The following is a 20,513-nucleotide window of genomic DNA, read 5'->3' as shown; positions in this document are numbered from 1 at the left end:
ATGGAAATATCTGGCTACAAGGGCCTGACGACAAATAGTTCTGGCGTTAACGCACAGAACAGACGAGGGATGTCTTGGTCTGGGCATAGACAAATGACGCAGTAGGAGTGGAAATCCCTGTGCGGTATTTGCTTTCCACAGGCGAGACAATTAACTTTTTCTAACATCGGTTAGTGCAAGAAAAAAGGATCCCCAACGGAGTACTTAGCTTTCGAAGACTTCAACTTCAATTCGGAAATGAAACTCAGGTAGCGGCCAACCTGCACTCATGCGAACTGCTTCTGCTTCGAGCTCCACGGCAAGAAAGACTGATGTAATGTCATCGGCTGCCTTCCTTTATACCACTGATGACCTGGCGTCAGTCTACACGTGACAGCAACCAACGCAGAAATACTAAGTCTCTGGTATTCAGGCCGGCCAAAGGTACCCCAGCAGGGATAACCCAAATGTGATGACTGCAACAGTGAAACACGAAGTGCATCAGCACACTTCTAAGACATAGTAGCGAACTCAAAAGCCCTCATTCAGTATGCAACCCATCAAGAGGTAACACTCATCCTTCTGAATCATGTATGTATATATATGCAGAAAAAGCATGAAAAGTTAAGCACATTAAACAGGGAGACCTAGCCATACACTTGTTTTCTGCTGAGATAAACAGTGGATTGCAGAGGAACCTAGAACTACAATCATTTTCATTTTGCAAGCATCAGCCACATTCTACATCAACACAGGTGGCATCAAGTCAAAAAAGTTAATTTTCAAAGTTCTTTTCTCTCTGACTATTGTATATATTAGAGTAAAAGTTGACCTCGCGCACAATCAATAGGCAATGCTGAGACCAAAAAACATTTAAAATGCACTAACCCACATACAAGTCTAGGCGTAAGTGTGGTGTTTTCAGTCTAACACTGTAGGAAGCTAACTTTAGGAAAAACAGAAGAGTAGTTTTATTTACATGTATTATCTGTATTTCTTCCTTTAAGTATCTTTGTCTTTTTATAAAAGCAAAGATATAGCACTTAAACAAATTACAAATCTAAGTATATCTTTAGACTTGTTTTTTGCAGGTACAGTACTTTATTTTTATATGCAGGACACACCTGTAGAAGTATCATGGGACAGTGCTAACACAGTATACAGCACATACAGCAGCAATCCATTTTTTTACATCACTTATAAAGAACAGTGCAAGATCTTGCCATAACCATAGAATACTGTAGTCCTGGACTTAAAGACACCTGTTGAATCCACCACTCTAATATTTTTTTAAGCAGTGAAGGAGAGGGATCACACAGTCTAGTGGATGACCATGTTGCATCCAAACTGACGACAGATACTACTGGAGTTTCATCATGTGAAGTTTGGCTAGAGGTAACGTGGGAATAGTGGATGAAATGAAGCCCAGCAGATGGAGGAACTCCCTGGCAGTTAAGGACTGGAGTGGAATGATAACTTGAAAGTAAGCAGTTGGAGACAAGACCTTCTGAGAAGGTAAGCAAGCCGACATCTGTTTGAATTCTGCATCCTAGGAAGACATGGTCCTGTGAAAGAATGAGCGGGGGGTTTTGGAAATTAATAGTGAATCCTAGTCTTTCCAGAAGAGATGCTGTGAATTGAAGGTTTTGGGCCTAGGCAACAGAAACACAGATTGTGGGAATCTTTATGTGGACTATGCCTTCCACACTGGCACCTGCCCTTCCTAGATGACACGTAATCTCTGTAAACGGTAGCACATAAAAAAAAAGTAAAAAAACAACAAGGCACTTAACTCAATAGGAAATCTGCAACTTTGCTGACAAGCAAATGACTGGATAAGACATTCAGACTGGCAGCAGAAAAGTTCTAAGGATGTTATGTGCAGACATCTGCTATATACCCAACTTCACTTTATGACAAACAATGGAAGGGATCTTATGTGCGATGCACATACCTTACAGTAGCACTAGACTTCTGTATACTGGTCGGATATTCGGGGCAGCCTGTGGCACACTCCCTTCATGTTAAGAATACTGCAATATATATCTACAGTGATTAGAGTGGGTTTTGAATGACAGAAGCATTAGGCAAGATGCTTACCATAAATGCAACAAGAACATTATGTGTTACCTTTTTTTGGAGGCTATCTGCATTAATATTATTCCTTTAAGTTATCTCTGAATTTATTATAAATGCTTAAAGGAAAAAATGTAGATGCAAGTTACTGATACCTTTGGGGACATTTTCTTTTCTTGCAGGTATTTTTATTTGTACAGCCAGTAAACTAAATATGCCACATCTGTGGACACTGGTAACAATATATACAGCTGCCCGCAGTAATATATTTACTTTTTTCTTTTTTTCCATTATTATTATAATTACAGTGATCAGAATGGGGGAAATATATGCGAATAAGAACAGCAAGATGAAATGCATTACTGTGGCCATTACTTCATTTTTTTTTGTGACTGCCATTTAACTTGTGCACAAGTCAAATCTGTTGTAAATTATTTAACAAACTTCTCATCTTATAGGCAAATGTATACAATACTTGAATGTTCCAAAGAACAGAAGTGATGCAGGATACATTCTCCATTTAAAATGCATCAAAATGTTCCATACTGCACTAAAAAGGGTAAGCTACATCATTAATGAACAATTTGATGGCTAAAGACTTGACTACTTCAATGCAAACTACAATTTACAATAAATGGCAAACCATGTGAAGCTAACTACACAGCATAATTTATTGCTAATGCAAAAGAATTCTCACAAATACAAACTCAACAACATACCTGGTACCTTGGAAGGTGCTCCTTCTTGTCAGGGGTAGATGAGCAGGAGCTATGGGATGAGACTGTATACTTCCCATTGCTGCTTACAAGACAGGCATTTCTGTAAGTTTTAACTGTAGTCTCTTGTGACGTTTTCTACAAAATTAATACAAAAAGGTTTACTGCACTGTGGCTGGACAAAAAAATCCAAAATGCTACATTTTATTTTGCCTGCTACACAAAAAGTAAAGATACGGATAAAACTAAAGATTATGAAAACAATTCTGACATAGCACTGAAGAAAAACTTTACACAGATCTTTCATACCACTGGTAAAGCATTACATAAACAAACCTAGGACACCATTTGTGCTACTGCTTTTCTTGTGGAACCAGTATCTTCAAAACATGAACAAAACTTTTCATTTTATTTTGAACATCCACACAGCAGCTGATGCAATTGCATCATTATAAATTGCTATTTTTAAGCCTGGTCTGCAATAAAAATGGTCAAAAGGCCCAGATTTGAGGTGAAGAGGAAATAAGCCACAAATGCCCCCCCAAACAACCAGAGTTCAAATACCAGTTAATCAGTTGGAACATCTAGGTGGGGGACAGTAGAAGGGAGCCTGGCCTAGTTTGCTCACAATTTGAGGGAGACCGTGATGGCTTCCTGGGAAATTAATTTGCTCCCATGCAGGCAGAGACTTTAAGGCCACAACGGCCACTAATCCTGCTCATGAGGGCTCAGTTTTCCTAAGCTACTGAAGCTAGCCCTTACTGGCATGTGCCTCAGAGTGCAAACATCAATGGTATAAAAAGCCACTGCAGTGACTTGGGTGCCTATGTCAGAAACCAAGGGATGGGACTAGGGGCTGAAGCAAAGAAGGCCTGATGGCTACCAGAAAGACTCTAGCAATCATTCCTCCACCTCAAAGGGAAAAAAAAAAAACAGGCAGTGAATGGCTCTTGTCTTGTGAGAATTCCAGTGGGCACAATTACATTTTGGCTGTTTCTTCAGCCCATTTTTTTTTTGTTTTATAATCAAGCTTTCCCATTTCCAAATGTATGATGTGTCCTGCTGCCCCCCCCTGAAAAAGTGCACTTTTTACATTTCCCTGTCCTTCATTTTCCTTAGAATGGTACTACAGATAACTATCAGACTCTATAGACAATGTGTCAGTATTTTTTTTCACCGACTGTTGCTTTGTATCTTTGTCACCTTTTAAGCATTCTACAATGTCCGTTTGTTTTCTCAGCTATGAACTGCAAGTAAACTGAATTGCTTTTGAAAAGTTAAGAATATGCTAGGCACATGCAGCAATCTAGCTGGTGCATCATGAGACTTGCCCCCTATATAGCTGCAACAGTATGTTGCTGCTGCCATCTGATTCAGAGCGTCACAAGTCAGCGAGAAATGCAGGGTTAATAACATCTCAATGCATATGGTTATCCTAACTTGAAAGTCTGAAGACCCAATAGCCAGTGAAAAATTCCTTTAGAAAGTAATGCAAGATTCCATGCAAATCTATCAGAGTACAAACAGAAGGTTGTGCATTACAGACATGACCGCCTGCAGGCAGGTACAAGGGGGTGCACTTGCACCTCCCTGGAATCAGCTGGCCAGGAGATTAGAATTAATTTAAAAAAAAAAAATTAAGGGCATTCTTCTTCAACACCCTTCGCATCCAGTCGTACAAACGGAACAGGTGCTTGCGACCTATTTTAGTCTTCTCCATACGTACGAGTCTGTGACCGATTGCTTACGTCTTCATCTTCCGCATTCACTCGTGGAATTTGAATTCCAGAACCCATTTGGATTTGGGACGAGCGAGCATACAAGTGAGAGCAAGTGTGATTGTGTATTATAAGAAAAAAAAGTACAGTTGTGTACACTTACCATAAATGTAGATGTTGCAGTCATTACATTTGGGTAATCTGCTGGCAGGTTGCCCTCAGCCTGATTAACAAAGTCTTGGGTCCTGCGTAGGTTGCTGTCCCTTCTTCCATTTCGTCAGGTGGTCAAAGGTATAAAACACGCAGCCAATGCCATTTTCATTAGTTTTTCTTGCCCCAGATGTCATGCATGTAATTTAGAACACAAAAAATATACCTCCAAATAAAAGCAAATACACCAAAAGGCTTTTAAGCAAAGTAAAAGAAGGAAAAGATATAGTAAGAGAAAAATAGGGGGCTGGAGGGTGGGTAAAGTACAGTTTTGTACCTACCATAAATGTACATGTCCGATAGATATGCAACTGCAGTCATAACATATGGGTTGTCCTGCCTCAGGCAGCCCTCGGTCGGCCGGATTCCAAAGTCTGGGTCCGACATCGGGTGATGTTGCATTTCTCTCCGACGTCAGAGCGGCTGGAGTATATAAGCATCAGCCGATGCCATCTTCTTCAGTGTTTCTTGCCCCAGATGCCAGGTGCCCTCCAAGGAAGGCTAAAATAAAATTGTGAAACAAAAATAGGTTTCCAGACAAATAAGTAAGCAATAAACAGATACACCATAACAGATATCCCCAGCTAAGAATAACAGGGAGAGGACTGGACCCAAGGCATAGAGGGGAAGGAGGGAGGGAAAACCCGACTGCAGTTGCATATCTATCGGACATCTACATTTATGGTAGGTACAAAACTGTACTATGTCCTTCAAGAATGCAACTGCAGTCATAACATATGGGTTGAATACCATAGCTTAGCTGGGGGAGGTGGTATGCTCTAGGAAAAGGATGGTGTAGCTAGCAATCCCTGCAGGACTGCCGAAGCAAAGCCTGCTCTGGATCTGGAAAATAAAGGGAAGTTGTAGTGTTTGGAAAATGTATGCACAGAGCTCCATGTAGCAGCTTCTAGAATATCCTTTGTAGGCACCCCTCTTAAGAAGGCTGTGGAGGTGGCTGTAGCTCTGGTAGAGTGTGGTCTGATATTGGCTGGCACACTCTTTCCATGGAAGGAATAACAATATCTGATGCAATGTCCAATCCATTTTGAAATTGTCTGTTTGGAAATTGCTTTTCCCTGTACTCCAGGAGCGTAAGCTACAAATAGCTGATCGGTCTTCCTACTGATCTTGGTTCTGTATAGATAGTAGCGAAGTTGTCTATGTATGCCCAAGGTATGCAACAGTCTTTCCCCTTTGTTTTCAGGATTGGGGAAGAAAGTAGGCAGGTGAATTGCCTGATTTAGAGAGACCCTAGATACCACTTTTGGCAGAAAAGGAGGATTGGTTCTTAAGGAGACCCTGTCTCGGTGGAAGATTATGAAGGGTGGTATTGCCATTAGTGCCTGTAATTCTGAAACCCTTCTAGCTGAGGTAATGGCCAGCAGGAAAGCTGTCTTCCAGGACAGAAATTGTAAATCCGCTGAAGCTGCTGGCTCGAAGGGAGGTAGAGTCCATTTTTCTAACACAAAATTGAGATCCCAAGCTGGTACTGGTGCCTTTCTTGGAGGTTTTATATTCTTGATCCCTCTAAGAAATTGCCTTAGCAAAGAATGTGAGAACACAGGTGGGTCAGTGTTGTATCCAGCTGAGATAGCTGAAACATGTATTTTTATGGAAGAGTATGAAAGTCCCTTATTTAGCAATTCTGCCAAGTACTCCAGAATGAGTGGAATGCTCAGTACTGATGCATCTTGACCCTTGTTGGTATTCCAAATGCTGAAACGCTTCCATTTGGCTGAGTAAGCCCTTCTGGTGGATGGTCTGCGGGCTTCTGTTAGTATCCGCTGAACTTCCTTGGAGAGAGATAAATTGAGGTTATTTATGTGATCTTCCAAGCTGTTAGCTGTAGAGTCTGGAGGTTGGGATGAGCTGTCCTGAAGTTGTGTTGAGTCAACAGTTGAGGCCATTTGGGAAGGGCCCACGGTTTGTTGTGACATATGCTCCGCAGTAGTGGGTACCAGTGTTGTCTCGACCAGTTCGGAGCTATTAGGATTCCCTTTGGCTGCTCTGCTTTGATTTTTAGTAACACTGTGGTCATCAGAGGTGCATAGATGACTAGGGAGCTCCAGTTGAATGAGAGAGCATCTATCTTCCATGCTTGAGGATGATTTGTCCTGGAACAGAACTTTTGTAGTTGATGATTGATCTGGGAGGCAAATAGGTCTACGTCTGGCCTGCCCCATGCCGAGGTTAGTTGTGCAAAGATGTCTGGATGTAACCTCCATTCGTGTGGGTCTAGGAAATTCCTGCTTAGACTGTCCGCCAGAACATTGTCTCTGCCTGGAACAAATTGGGACTGTAGCTGTATGTTCAGACTCAGTGATTTTTCCCAAAGATTCATTGTTAGCCTGCAAAGGGGGTAAGAGTGAGTACCTCCCTGCTTGTTTATGTACCACATCACAGTGGTGTTGTCTGTCCTTAGTAGAAGGTGGCCTTGATGAAGTTGATGTCCAAAGGCCTCGATGGCATGCATCACTGCCAGCATTTCTTTTTGGTCGATATGCAGATGTTCTTCCTTTGGATTCCATTGCCCTTGGATACATCTGCCTTCCATGTGTGCCCCCCATCCATGGTCTGAGGCGTCTGTGGTAATGGTCTGTGTTGTCGGAGGTTTTTTGAACGGCATGCCTGTATTTGACTGACTTGCTGAGGCCCACCATAGAAATTCCTTTTGAAGACATGGAATGAGTGGGATAATTGCTTCTAGGTTGTTGTTGTGCTGAGACCATAAGCTCTTTAGATACCATTGAAGTTTTCATGTGTAGTCTTGCTAGTGGGACCAGGAGAATGCAAGATGCCAAGAACCCCAGGGCCTGTAGGAATCTCCTTGCAGTCATCTGGGAGAGTTTTGCTAAACGTTTGAAGTAATGAGTTAACTGCTCTTGCTTGTCTTCTGTCAAGTAGGCCATTTGAGAGGCTGTGTCTAGTTTGGCTCCTTAGAAAGTTATTTGCTGGGATGGTAGAGGTCTTGACTTTTGAAAGTTGACTGTGTATCCCAAAGCCTGTAGCAAGTGTATGACATAATTCAAGTTTTTTGTCAAGGTTAGTTCGTTGTCCGCTTGTATGAGGCAATCGTCCAGGTAGGGGTAGATTTGAATCCCCTGGAGTCTGCAATGAGCAATTACTGATGCCAGGCATTTCGTGAATACTCTGGGCGCAGTAGATAAGCCAAAAGGCAATGCTGAGAATTGATGATGCTCTGGCTCTGCAAGAAATCTGAGGTATCTTCTGCAACTGTGTCTGATAGGGACATGCAGGTATGCCTCCTTGAGGTCCAGAGTAATCAGCCAAGACCCCTTGCCCAGCATGGGAAGGAGCTGCTGTAAGGTCAGCATTTTGAACTTTGGTACAATGAGAAAAGTGTTTAAAGCGGACAAGTCCAGTATCGGCCTCCATTGACTTTGTTTTCTTGGAACAAGGAACAGTCTTGAGTAAAACCCCCGACCTTGTTCTTGTTGAGGCACTTTTTCTATTGCTTTGATCTGAGCCAGCAGAGAAATTCGCTTGATAGCCTCTGCCTTTTGATTTTGTGGAAGGTTTGGCATGCCTTGTTTTCTTGGTAAGGTATGAAAATAGAACCTGTAACCATGATCTATAATGTCCAATATCCATTTGTCTTTTATCAGTTTGTGCCAATTTTCTGAGAACAGAGATAACTTTCCTCCCAAAGGGGCTAGTTCTTGCTCCGAGAAGTTAGAGTCAAGTCATTGAGATTGTCCCTGAGTGACAGGGGAAACCCCTGTGTCACCTCTTTGGTTTGTTGGTTGCCATTGGCGTCCCCTGTAGGATCCTCTATATTGCCCTCTGCCACGGGCACGCCTGTTCTTGCCCCTTTGAAATTTTTCAGGATTTGGGAATGACCATTTTTTAGAAGGCCAGTTCCTGCTGAACCTGGGGGGCTGAACCTGAAGAAAATCTTTGACTGTCTGAACTGACTTGGCTTTTTCTTCAATGGTCTTTAACACATCTTTAGCATTATCACCAAAAAGTTTGTTCTTTTCCAAGGGAGCATCCAGTAGTTTTGCCTTAACATGATCCGGTAAGGGTTGCTCTTTTAACCATGCATGTCTACGAATGACCGCTCCTGTCACAGCTGTCCTACATGAAGCTTCCAATGCATCATATCCACACTGCAGAAAATGATTACTAACCTGCTGAGAGTTATGGACAGCCTCCTGCAAAGGCTTCCTATCTAAAGGGTCAGGAGAGGCTAATTTTTTCTGTAAATCATCAGGGAATCCTGGTATTGAAACATATGAAACAGACAATTGAGAGCTCTCATAGTTAAGGTAGTAAAGGTGTAAACCTTCTTCCCCCATCTCTCTAAGGACCTTGCCTCTCTGTCGGAAGGCAAAGGATTTTTGGACGTGGTAGCAGAAATCCCCTTAGGCCCCTGGGAAATAGTTTCTGAGTCTACAGCATGGGCCCTAAAGAAATGAGAGTGGGTTTCAGGGACCCTATAATATCTGTCAGGCTTGACAGGAGCCGGGGGCAGAGAATCAGGGGTAGCACTGGAGTCAGAGTAAAGGTCACCCAACACATCAAGCACAGGAGGAATAGCTAAGGGTCTGTGTTGTGGCTTTTTAAGGAAAGTCCGAAGGCGCTTCCTGGAATCAGAAAATTCCTGACCTTGCCACTGGAAATGCTCCCTCATGGAATGCAGAACTTCCCCAAAAGAAATATCCTCAGGAGGAGAGGCCGAAGGAATGGAGTCCTCTGCATCCGAATCCTCGAAGGTCTGAAAAGGGGGTTCCTGGGATTCGGAAAGCACAGAGTCTCCAGAATCTTCATCTGAAGAAAGGGGGTCAGGTGGTTCAACCCTGGGCCTCTTATCAGGAGGAGGCTGGGATCCTCTGATCATAGAAATTAGATCTGCGGCCAAGGACATAATTTGAGCTTCAGGGTTAGGCTTTGGCAAGGTTTTAGCTGAGTGATGCTTGGCCTGGCTTGCAGGCTTGGCCTGGCTTGCTGCCTTAGCATGTGTGTAGGCCTTGATAGACATAGACATGGGAGGCCTGGCAGCCCCACGTGCAGGGGTAACCTTATCCACAGCAATGGTCTCGGGCATTTCCTCGGTTGCAGTATCCGGAGGAAAATCAATAATTGGCGTCGGTGTGGCCTCCGGTGTCGGAGGTATCGGTAGTGCAGTGTCTTCGGTTCCAAGCGGTGGAATAACCGCCTCAGAGGGAACCGGGGCACTCGCGGTAAGTTTTGGCGTGGAGTCGGAGGAAGTCGCGGGCCGAGGAGGTCGGTCCCAGTCTTTCTGTTTTTTAGAAGTATGTGTAGTCGGTTGTTCCGACGGCATAATGTAAGCAAACTTTTCACCAAAAAAGTCTTCAGCGAACTCTGCCCGGTGCCTGAGAGTGCGCTTATTGAAGCGAGTACAGGCGGCACAGGCCAAGACGTCGTGGTCTGGGCCAAGGCAAGGGAGGCAGTAAGAATGGAAATCCTTATGAGGTATTTGTTTACCACAAGACAAACAATTATTTACTTTTTCAGTTAATTCTGACATCGGCTGAGGCAAGAAAAGGTCCCCAACGGGGTACTTAGCTTTTTTGATGTCTTCGGTTTCGAAGAATACAGGAGCTGACCGACCGGCACTTGCGAACTGCTTCTGCTTCGGGCACCGCGCGGCAAGAAAGACTGGAGATGATGGCGTCGGCTGATGCTTATATACTCCAGCCGCTCTGACATCGGAGAGAAATGCAACATCAGCCGACGTTGGACCCAGACTTTGGAATCCGGCCGACCGAGAGCTGCCCGAGGCAGGACAACCCATATGTTATGACTGCAGTTGCATTCTTGAAGGACATCCAGGACTGCAACAGTGAATACACTCGCCTACATTTATGATAAGTGCACACAACTGTACTATGTTCTTCGTGTTTTACTGTTGCAGTCATTACATTTGGGTAGAATCCGAAAGCTATGGTTGGGAGGATGGAATTATACAGCATTAGGAGCAGCTATAAGGCCCTGAAGAACAGCAGTGGCAAAGCCTGCTCTGGATTTAGAGAAGAGAGGTAAATGGTAATGTTTGGTGAATGTATGAACTGAGCTCCAGGTAGCAGCTTCTAGAATGTCACTGGTAGGAACCCCTCTGAGAAAGACTGCAGAAGTAAATGCAGCCCTGGTGGAATGGGATCTGATCCCCTTGGGGACAGGTTTACCATGGTGCAAAATGAATACAATGGCTTAACCATTTTGAAATAGTCTGCTTTGAAATATCCTTCCCCTCTGCCTCTGCAGCAAATGCCACCAGTAATTCCTCAGATTTTCTTAGAGATTTTGTCCTGTTTAAGTAGAATCTTAGTTGTCTGTGTACATCCAATGAATGCAGAATCCACTCACCCTTGTTCTGTGGATTTGGGAAGAAGGTTGGCAGATGAATGGTCTGATTAAGAGCCACACTAGATACCCACTTTAGGCATAAAGGATGGATTAGCCCTGAGAGCCACCCTGTCCGGGTAAAATATAATAAAAGGCTCCACTGCCATAAGAGCCTGTAGTTCTGAAATCCTTCTAGCTGAAGTGACTGCTAAAAGAAAAGCTGTCTTCCAAGAGAGAAATTTTATGTCCGCAGTAGCAGCTGGCTCAAAAGGAGGTAGAGCGAGTTTTTCCAACACAAAACTGAGGTCCCATATGCAGGAGTTTTTGCTCTCCTGGGAGGTCTTAAATTTTTGGCACCTCTGAGGTACTGCTTAAGCAGGGGATGAGAAAAGAGGGGAAGCTCTGTGCTGTAATGAGCTAAAATGGCAGAGGCATGGATTTTGATGGAAGAAAATGATAGGCCCTTGTGAAGCATCTCAGTTAAATATTACAGAATCTGAGGAATATTGGGCACTGCTGTGCTTATTCCTTGTGCTTGGTTCCAGGCACAGAATCTTTTCCATTTGTCAGCATAAGATTTTCTAGTACTAGGCCTTCTAGCCTCCAAAACGATGTCCATCACAGGTTTGCTGAGAGATGCAACTGGTTAAATCAGTTGATTAGCCATGCTGCAAGATTCAGAGTTTGGAGCAGAGTGTGCAGAATTTGATAGTTCTGCTGAGACAGTAGATGAGGTGTCTGAGGCACGTACCACGGAGAAAGGTGTGACATATTGAGCAGGAGTGGGTACCAGTGTTGGCGAGGCCAGTCTGGAGCAATCAGAATCATTTTTGTTTTTTCCTGTCTGACTTAGTAATACCTTGGAGAGCAGAGGCAGAGGGAGAAAGGCATAGAATGATAGGTTCTTCTAGCTGAAGGATAGAGCATCCACTTTCCAAGCTGTTTTGTGATGAATTCTTGTGCAGAATTTGCCCAGCTGATAGTTTTGGGGTGAGGCAAAAAGATCTATGTCTGGGGTCCCCCATTTGCGTGTCAACATGCTGAAGATTTGTGGATCTAGTTGTCTTTCGTGTGGGTCCATAAGATTTCTGCTTAGTTCATCTGCCAGAGTATTTTGCTTTCCTGGCAGGAATTGAGCCTGTAGATGTATTTGATAATTCAAGGCCGTGTTTCACAAAGCCATGGCTAGTCTGCAAAGAGGGTAGGAATGGGTACCCCCTGCTTGTTTATGTACCACATGACTGTGGTGTTGTCTGTCTTTATCAGTAGTTGTCCTGGATGAAGTAGTCCTTGAAGGCTGTCAGAGCTTTTTGTACAGCTAGCATCTCTTTCTGGTTGATATGTAGGTGCATTTCATTTGGGCTCCATTGGCCCTGAATGCATCTCCCAGCCAGATGCGCCCACCAAGCATAATCGGATGTGTCTGTAGTCAGGGTTTGGGTGGCAGGGGGTTGAATGAATGACAGACCCTTGTTTTGCTGGCAGGCCTCTGCCCACCACAGGAACTCTTGCTGCAGGCAAGGAATGATAGGAGTCATTGCTTCCAGGCTGTGACAATGTTGACTCCATCAGCTTTTTAGGAACCACTGAAGTTTCCTCATATGCAGTCTTGCATATGGAATTATTAGAATACAGGAAGCCATAAACCCCAAGGCCTGCAGAATTTGTCTTGCAGATAGATGTTTTTTGTGGCTACTTGTTTGAAGTAAGTCATCAATTGAATTTGTTTTTCTGACGTAAGGGAAGTCATCTGGGCAGTTGTATTCAAGCTTGCAATGTAATTATTTGAGAGGGTACCAGTTGTGATTTCTTTTCGTTTATGATGTACCCTAGGCAAGTTAGAAGTCTTTTTACAAATGCCAGATGTTTCAGAAAAGTGTCCTTGTTTTCCTGCCTGAATTAAGACAATCGTCGAGGTAAGGTTCAATTTGAATGTGTCTTTGTCTGCAAAATTCAATTGCTGGTGCCAGGCATTTTGTGAAGACCCTAGGCACAGTAGATAAAACAAAGGGCAGTGCAGAGAACTGGTACTGCAAACAGCCTGCTTTGTAGCGGAGGTATCTTCTGCAAGATTCCCTGATTGGGATGTGCAGGTAAGCCTCTTAAGTCTAGAGTTACCAATCAGGCATCCTTGCCTAGCATAGGCAGTAACTATTGTAGAGTCAGCATCTTGAATTGTGGAATGTCCAGGATTGTATTTAGAATGGATAAGTCCACAATTGGATGCCATGATTTGTCTTTTCTGGGTACCAGGAAAAGTCTTGAATAAAAACCTTGTCCTTTTTCCTTTTCTGGTACTGGTTGAATAGTCCCCATATTCATGAGGGACATAACTTACAGGGCCTCTGCCCACTGATTTGGAGGCAGATCTGGCCATCCGTTTGGGATTGGCAAAGTGTGGAAATGAAATCTGTATCCCTGGGATACTATATTTAAAACTCCCTTGTCCTGGGTAATTAGTTGCCAGTTTTGTGCATCAAGTGCAACTTTTCCCCCCAAAGGGGTGGCCAAACGATAAGTGCTTGGTGACTGCAGAGGAAAGTCATTGAGACTGTTTACCGTAGGAAGGTGCCTTGTTACTTCTAGCTTTGGAGGTGGAGGCACCCCATTGTTTTGTCCTATAAGTTCCTTCTGACTGAAACCTTTGGAGTGTCTGGGTTTGGCCTGAGTGGCTATGGTGGGTACTGGAAAGGACCAGTTCTTAGTAGGCCAGTGCCTACTGAACCTGGGTGGCTGCAATTGTAGGAAATCTTTTACAGTTTGCATAGATTTAGCTTTATCTTCCATTTTTTTCAAAACTTCTGCCTTATTACCAAATAGACTGTCCTGTTGTAAAGGAGAATCCAACAATTTTGCTTTAACATGATCAGGCAGATTTTGCTCCTTGAGCCAAGCATGCCTTCTTATCACAGATCCAGTTACAGCGGCCCTGCAAGAAGCCTCCAAGGAATCAAAACCACATTGCAAAGTATGCTTGCCAACCTGTTCAGGTGAATGCAATAAATCCTGCAACTCTATTTTCCACACAGTCAGAAATCAACATTTTCTGTTTAAGTAATCCCATGAAACTGCTGATATTTAAGCATATGAAATTGACAGTTTAAAGCCCTGACTGCCAAGGTTGCGGATGTGTAAACCTTCTTACCCCATCCATCCAGAGCCCTGGAGTCTCTATCAGAAGGGGTAGGATTTTTAGCAGTAGAAGCCTTAACACCTTTGGGACCATGAGAAATGGTTTCAGGGTCAGCAGTAGGGTTTTTAAAGAGGAATATGTTGGTGTCAGGAACTCGAATATCTGTCTGGCTTACTAGGAGCCGGAGGCAGGGAATCAGGAGCCATGCTGGATTCTGAGAAAACATTAGCAACAATGTCTAGAACAGGAAGTATAGCCAAAGGCCTATGCTGAGGAAGAAGGAGGAAATCTCTAGGCATCTTTTTAGATTCTGAAAAATCCTGACTCCCAGTGAAAGTGTTCCCTTAAGGTATGCAAAGTTTCTCCAAAAGAAAAATCCTCTGGAGGAGAGGCAGAAGGGATGGAATCTTCTGCATCAGAGTCCTCGTAAGGTGGAATAGATAATTCCTGATCAGAAGAGGAATCAGAAGAAACAGAAACCTGATCTGATGATTCACAGTCTGTGCCTTGCCTAGGCCTCTTGGCAGGAGGGAGATAGGAACCCCTGATCAAGGTAATTAAATCCTCAGCCATTTTGATAAATTGTTTTTTAGGCACAGGGCCTGTGCACGTGGCCCAAGAGTCTTTTTTAGACATACAAGTTGATTTTGGCCTAGGTTTTAAAGATGGCGTCAGTTTAATATACAAATCTTTAAGGCCTGAAAACACCCTCAGAAGCCGGTGGCTGCTCAGCGGCTCTGGACCCATATAAGGTGGAGACATCCACGGGTTCAATACTTAAAGTGTCTCACAGCATACTGGACTCCGAATGGGTCTCAGTAGAGGCCTGCGAATCAAAAGTAGCAGGTACCAGGGGCTGCGAAAGCACCTCAATGAGTACCGGCGAATCGGCGACTGGCTTAGGAGAAGCTTTGTCGTCGGTTTTGGACCTCGACGGTCTGCCTCTGTCTTTTTCTTTGCGTTTTTTTTATGTATTCTGGTAGTCGGATTGCTAACCGATGACATTTCTGGATAGTTAAATCTTGGGCCAAAATATTTTGATGCAAAAATATACAGACATGTAATAGTGCGTTGGTTAAATTTAGCACAAAACCAACAGCAACGCACGTTGTGGTCAGGGCCTAGGCAAGGAATACAGTACAAATGAAAACCCTTATGAGGTATTTGCTTCCCAAAAGTAATACAATTATTAACTTTTACTGACATCGTTAAGGAGCAAGAAAAAGTTTTCCCAACGGGGTACTTAGCTTTAGGTTGAAGACTTAGGTTCTGAAACTCGAAAATGACAATTTCAAGAGTCGGCCAACTGGCAGTTGCGAACTACTTTTGCTTTGGGCACCGCGCGGCAAGAAAGACTAATGAAAATGGTGTCAGCTGCATGTTTTATACCCCTGACGACCTGATGTCATGGAAGAAGGGACAGCAACCGACGCAGGACCCAAGACTTTGCTAATCAGGCTGACTGAGGGCAACCTGCCAGCAGATTACCCAAATGTAATGACTGCAACAGTGAAACACGAAGGACATCTTTATGTGAAATCATCTAAAGTAATTCTCCATCTGTCCATAACATGCACTTTTGTATCAATGAGACAATGCTTCATGGTAAGGCCCTCAGCTAATGCCACAAGTGTATTGTTGAAATGTGAGGTTTTAAATTTGTTTTAACACTGCCAAGTAAACCACATAACAGTGCTTTCAAAAAAGAGATCTAAATTTTTAGTTCTGACATACTTTTTATGCTAATTATTTGAGCAAGCGAATAAGTGTTATATGTTTGTATGCTGATATGCACAGTTGCATAGTTCCCTTATCAGACAATGACTGCATAGAATATTCTGTGTCTTGCAGACCCAGTGAATGGCTCAAATAAGAAATTACTCCCTTTCTGTCATGTATGCAAACTGATTTGTGGTGCATGAAGATAGAGCAATGAAATGAACTACTTCCATGTATGACTAATAGACCATATGCTTTTCTGCTGCAATGATCATGCATTCTGTATATTACGTATTATATTTAACAAAGGGTTGTAAAGAATGATGTTCTCCCATTAAATGTCAGTTCCTTTATTTTTGCCTTTTCTCCATGCATTTCCTAATGTTGGACTTTTCTGGATGTGTAAACCTAGAGAACATTTTCATGGGACTCCTATGGCATTCAAAGATACTAAAGATTATGGCATCTCAGGCATCATGTGGTTTGAACCCCCCAAGTGGTCTCACGTGGTGCAGTATACCAGTTAATGTTCTCACAGAAGTAACCAGTAAGACTCTTAGCTGGTGCAGTGTAGTGATGACTTCTGCTCACAGAGCTTATTAAATCATGTTTCCTCTTTGTGACAGCCCTGTTTGTTAGAATCATTTTAAGAAGCATTCAGTATGTAGCTATGTAGTTATAACTGGAAGATGGCATTAAAGTAATTTTTCTTTGGAGTTTATTAAGACAGCTCATTCATCAGTGTTCAAGACTAACAGTGGAATCAGAATTTGTTGAGTTTCATAGTTTGCAGTGACTATGCAAATATACATATAAGGATAAGACATTTACTTTGACAATTGGTATATAAAATGTAGTAAAGAGCATAATGCAATTTCTAAAATGCTGATTTCAGACTCGATTTAACTCTCCAGATGTCTCACTTTTATATAACATGGTTTTGTCATTCGGGTGGTAGCATTCCTATGACCTCTCGCAGGTGCTAGAAACAGGTTGCCAAAGCCTGTGTGAATCAGACTGCAGCACGGTGATTCTGTAACATCAAGGTCTTTGCTCACATCATTTGCTACTTTTTATTTACTAAAGTACTTGATTTTTGCCACCTGGCATTATTTGGGACCCCTGAGTAACTGTAAATTGAAATTCAACATTTCCTGTAGCAGTTAAATCAAATGAATCAGCTTATTCAGACATTTTCGTTACCGAGACAATAGTCAAAAGTGAAGGCGTGATGCAGTTCATATATTCTCTTTTGAAAGCCTCCACATAAGAGGCAAATGTTATAAATAGTACTTATAAAAAATACTGGCTGGAAGCTTCTTTAATCTGCTTTAAGAATCAACATGGCAATTTATTTTTTTCGCATAGCATCTACATATATATAATTTCAGTAAATAAGATCTGCACCTTCCTGCACGTTATCTCAAAGATTAAATGGTACAGTGCTGTGTAGTAAATGTTATGGGGTTCCCAGCAGTGTCAAGACACTTAATAGAGGAGCACTCTCTAATAGTGTAGAGGGATGAAGCCCTGACTGCAACTCCTATGACCAGAGCTTGACTGCTTGACTAGCAGAATGGGCGTTGAATTGAACAAGGGAGGATTAGATTGAGTGATGCATTCCAGCCCACCCATCTTGCGGGGGAGAAATCGCTAGGCCTGCTGCATTAGTGACACTTACTAGTTTTTAATTACTCATGGAAGAGGCTAAGCAGGGTCACAATGTTTGCATCACTGAGTTAGAGAAGTACGCGTGTGTGGAAGCATATTTATCTCTTCCTGACCAGGCAACCATTGTGGACTATGCAAGCCACCCCTGATGAGGGGTTAGAATTGGGAGAGGACCACTTCAGGACTGACATCTCACATACTCCTTAACACTTGGCACTCAACCTTCAGCAGAAAATGAGCCGATAATGCTCCTTGAATGAGAATGAATTGGCCATAGGGTTCTCATCCCAACATTGAATAAATGAACAGATGTGGCACAGAAAGGGGAGCCAATGGGCAGGTGCTGAAGGGGGATGATTACGAAATGCATTGTAGAAGGTTATAAATAATCTTAAAGGTACTGAACTAGGAAAACTGAATATCATGGCATGTACACATGTCTGCCACTTTCCATGGCTGAAATGCCTTGTATCACATTGTTTTTATTTAGATGTATTAATAGCTGTAGTGCATCAATGCCAGGGCTGGCCTTATATGCATGGGAAAACTAAGCAATCACTTAGGTCACTGTGCTTGTAGGGACTCCTTTTCCATTTTTATTTATTTTTAGAGAAATGTTTCATTGCTCTAAAAATAAACAAATACACAGTGTGTTACTCATAAAATAAAATACGCTCACAGATTATTGGGCAGTACAAGGGCAGGGGTCCAGTTGACTTGCTGTTCAAGTCACGTCTTTACATTTGCTTAATCATTGCGAGTTCACGGAAGTACAGACCGTGCAACTTCAAAATACAGGTGAAAATACAGATGCAGATCAAGGAGCGGTAAATGAAATATTAAAATCAGGCATAAGCTCAATTCTCACTGGCCAGGGAGGAGGCACCAAAGAGGAGAGGGATGATGCTGTATCGGTGAGATATTTGTCATTTCAGCGTTTACAATAATAAAGTTCAGAGCAATCGGCCCAATTTTTTTGACAATTTTTCTGGCTTTGTGAAGTGTTATTACTGTTTTATAATAATGCTGGCAGTGATCACTCAGACATTTTGGGAAATATTTATGACTTTGTCATTTGTGTGGGCAGTGGGGATGAAGGGAATGGTGCAGTGAGAAGTGTTATTACTGTGTTTTTACAACAATTTTGGCAGTGATCAGACAAATATTATGGGCAATATTGCTCACTTTTTGATTTGTGAGGGCAGCTGGGATGAGGGGGAATGGCATGGTGAGATAAGTGCTATTAAAGTTTTTACAATAATGCTGTCAGTAATCAACCAGATAGTTTGGGCAATATTTTTCCGGCTTTGTGATTTGTATGGAACAACTTGGATCAGTATACTTTAATGCATGACAACTTGATGGTGTGGACAGCAGAGCTGAAAAAATATTACATAGCTGTTAGACATTATGGCTATAACTGCTAGGCTGGGGCTGGCTGGATGAAAGTAACTGACCTTATCTTTGCTCAGTTTAATTAGACACTATCTGGATTTGAAGGACTAGTCTACCTTTGTGAGAAGTAAGATGGACTACATAACTGGACATCCGATATGCACAGAGAGTGTAGGTATAATTGCTGTGACTGTCTTTTGTGGAAGAAAATGTCTATCTGCCTGCTGCTGTTTTCTTATTATTTTATATTTTAGGACCAATGTGATTATGTGAAGCAGCATGCAATATTTAACTTGTGGCAAGTGTTCAGAACAAAGCTGAAATGCATTACACTGTCATTCTCTTTTATCACACTCCGCCATCATTAGAAGTGGCTATAACTGCTTGGTGGGGGTTGTGTGGATGAAACTAAATGACCTTGTTGTCACTTGCACAGTTTAACAGTCATCTCTCAAAAAATAAGAGATGAATGCATCACGGAATACTCAGCCCTTCAGAACTTCTGGGGGCTGGTGACCCCCACACACCAAGTAGATTTTGACATGGGCTAAGTAATCGCTTCAGCCCTGAACTCTGCCTAGTATAAAACCAGTTCTATGCTTGTTTGTACACAGATGGTGACTGTGTGTGTGTGTGTGTGTGTGTGTGTGTGTGTGTGTGTGTGTGTGTGTGTGTGTGTGTGTGTGTGTGTGTGTGTGTGTCTATAAAAGGGAGGCAGCATACCCCTCAACTGTCCATGTTTTTGCAGAAAGCCCAGATTTTTGCCCCATATTCCTCATAAAAAAGGACTGAAGTTGCTAAATAGTTTTAGACATATCCGTTAGAAAAATGCATACCAACACAAATCCTGTTATTCTAGCAATTTTATAAGTTCATGAAAGCAATGTTTATAATCTGTCCCTGTTTATTTTATGCTTTGTCCAGATTTCTTGCACTAAGAAGTTGAGGTGTGAGAGAGAGTCAGTCAGAGAGAGAGAGTCAGAGAGAGAGAGAGAGAGAGAGTCAGAGAGAGAGAGAGAGAGAGAGAGAGAGAGTCAGTCAGAGAGAGACAGAGAGAGAGAAATGCCCCAGTTAGATCTAGCAGGTGGAATTTATTTTCAAGTGCATTTGCAAGGAATTGTGAGCTTCAAGGGAAGCAAAGGTTACTGCTGCTCATGCTAAGTCTGCTTAAAATGTGCAACTGTTTTTGTTTAGCAAATGGTATCATGATTGTGGCATAGAATTTTAAAGTAGTGTTAGCACAGCAGGTAGCGTACTTGCATCTTGATGCAAAGGGCTGTAGGTTCTATTCCTACAACATGTACATTTGTATTTTACGGTACTGCAGTCCTTAGTATGTCCTCCTTTGGATGAGACACCTAATAACTATGAACATGTTTTATAGCTTGCCACCCATTCCCTATTGCAATATTGCAGCTTACCATTTCTTTTAATGTAACACAGGCAATTTATTCTTCAAGGGCAACAGGCACTGAATTTGTAAATGAAACACTGAAATATAAAGTTTTCTGGCAACAACCTCTTCACGGTTTCGGATCTCTTTAATGTGGAATTATTCAGATGAAT

At 42.5% G+C, this 20,513-nt stretch overlaps 1 protein-coding gene across 3 annotated transcripts in view; it reads right to left on the bottom strand.

The window, feature by feature from the left end:
* Positions 1–20,513, bottom strand: part of FNIP2 (folliculin interacting protein 2) — a 1,139,819-nt gene that overhangs the window by 709,894 nt on the left and 409,412 nt on the right. For all 3 annotated transcript variants that reach the window (XM_044062054.1, XM_044062052.1, XM_044062053.1), the window contains exon 3: positions 2,775–2,909. In XM_044062054.1, the coding sequence (XP_043917989.1) occupies positions 2,775–2,909 (135 nt within the window). The remainder of the gene's footprint in view (positions 1–2,774; positions 2,910–20,513) is intronic.

This window comes from Protopterus annectens, chromosome 2.part1, assembly GCF_019279795.1.
Source record: "Protopterus annectens isolate FY-2018-M chromosome 2.part1, PAN1.0, whole genome shotgun sequence".
NCBI lineage: Eukaryota > Metazoa > Chordata > Ceratodontiformes > Protopteridae > Protopterus > Protopterus annectens.
The sequence above is the reverse complement of the archived record's forward strand: the minus strand, read 5'-3'. Positions and strand labels throughout refer to the sequence as shown.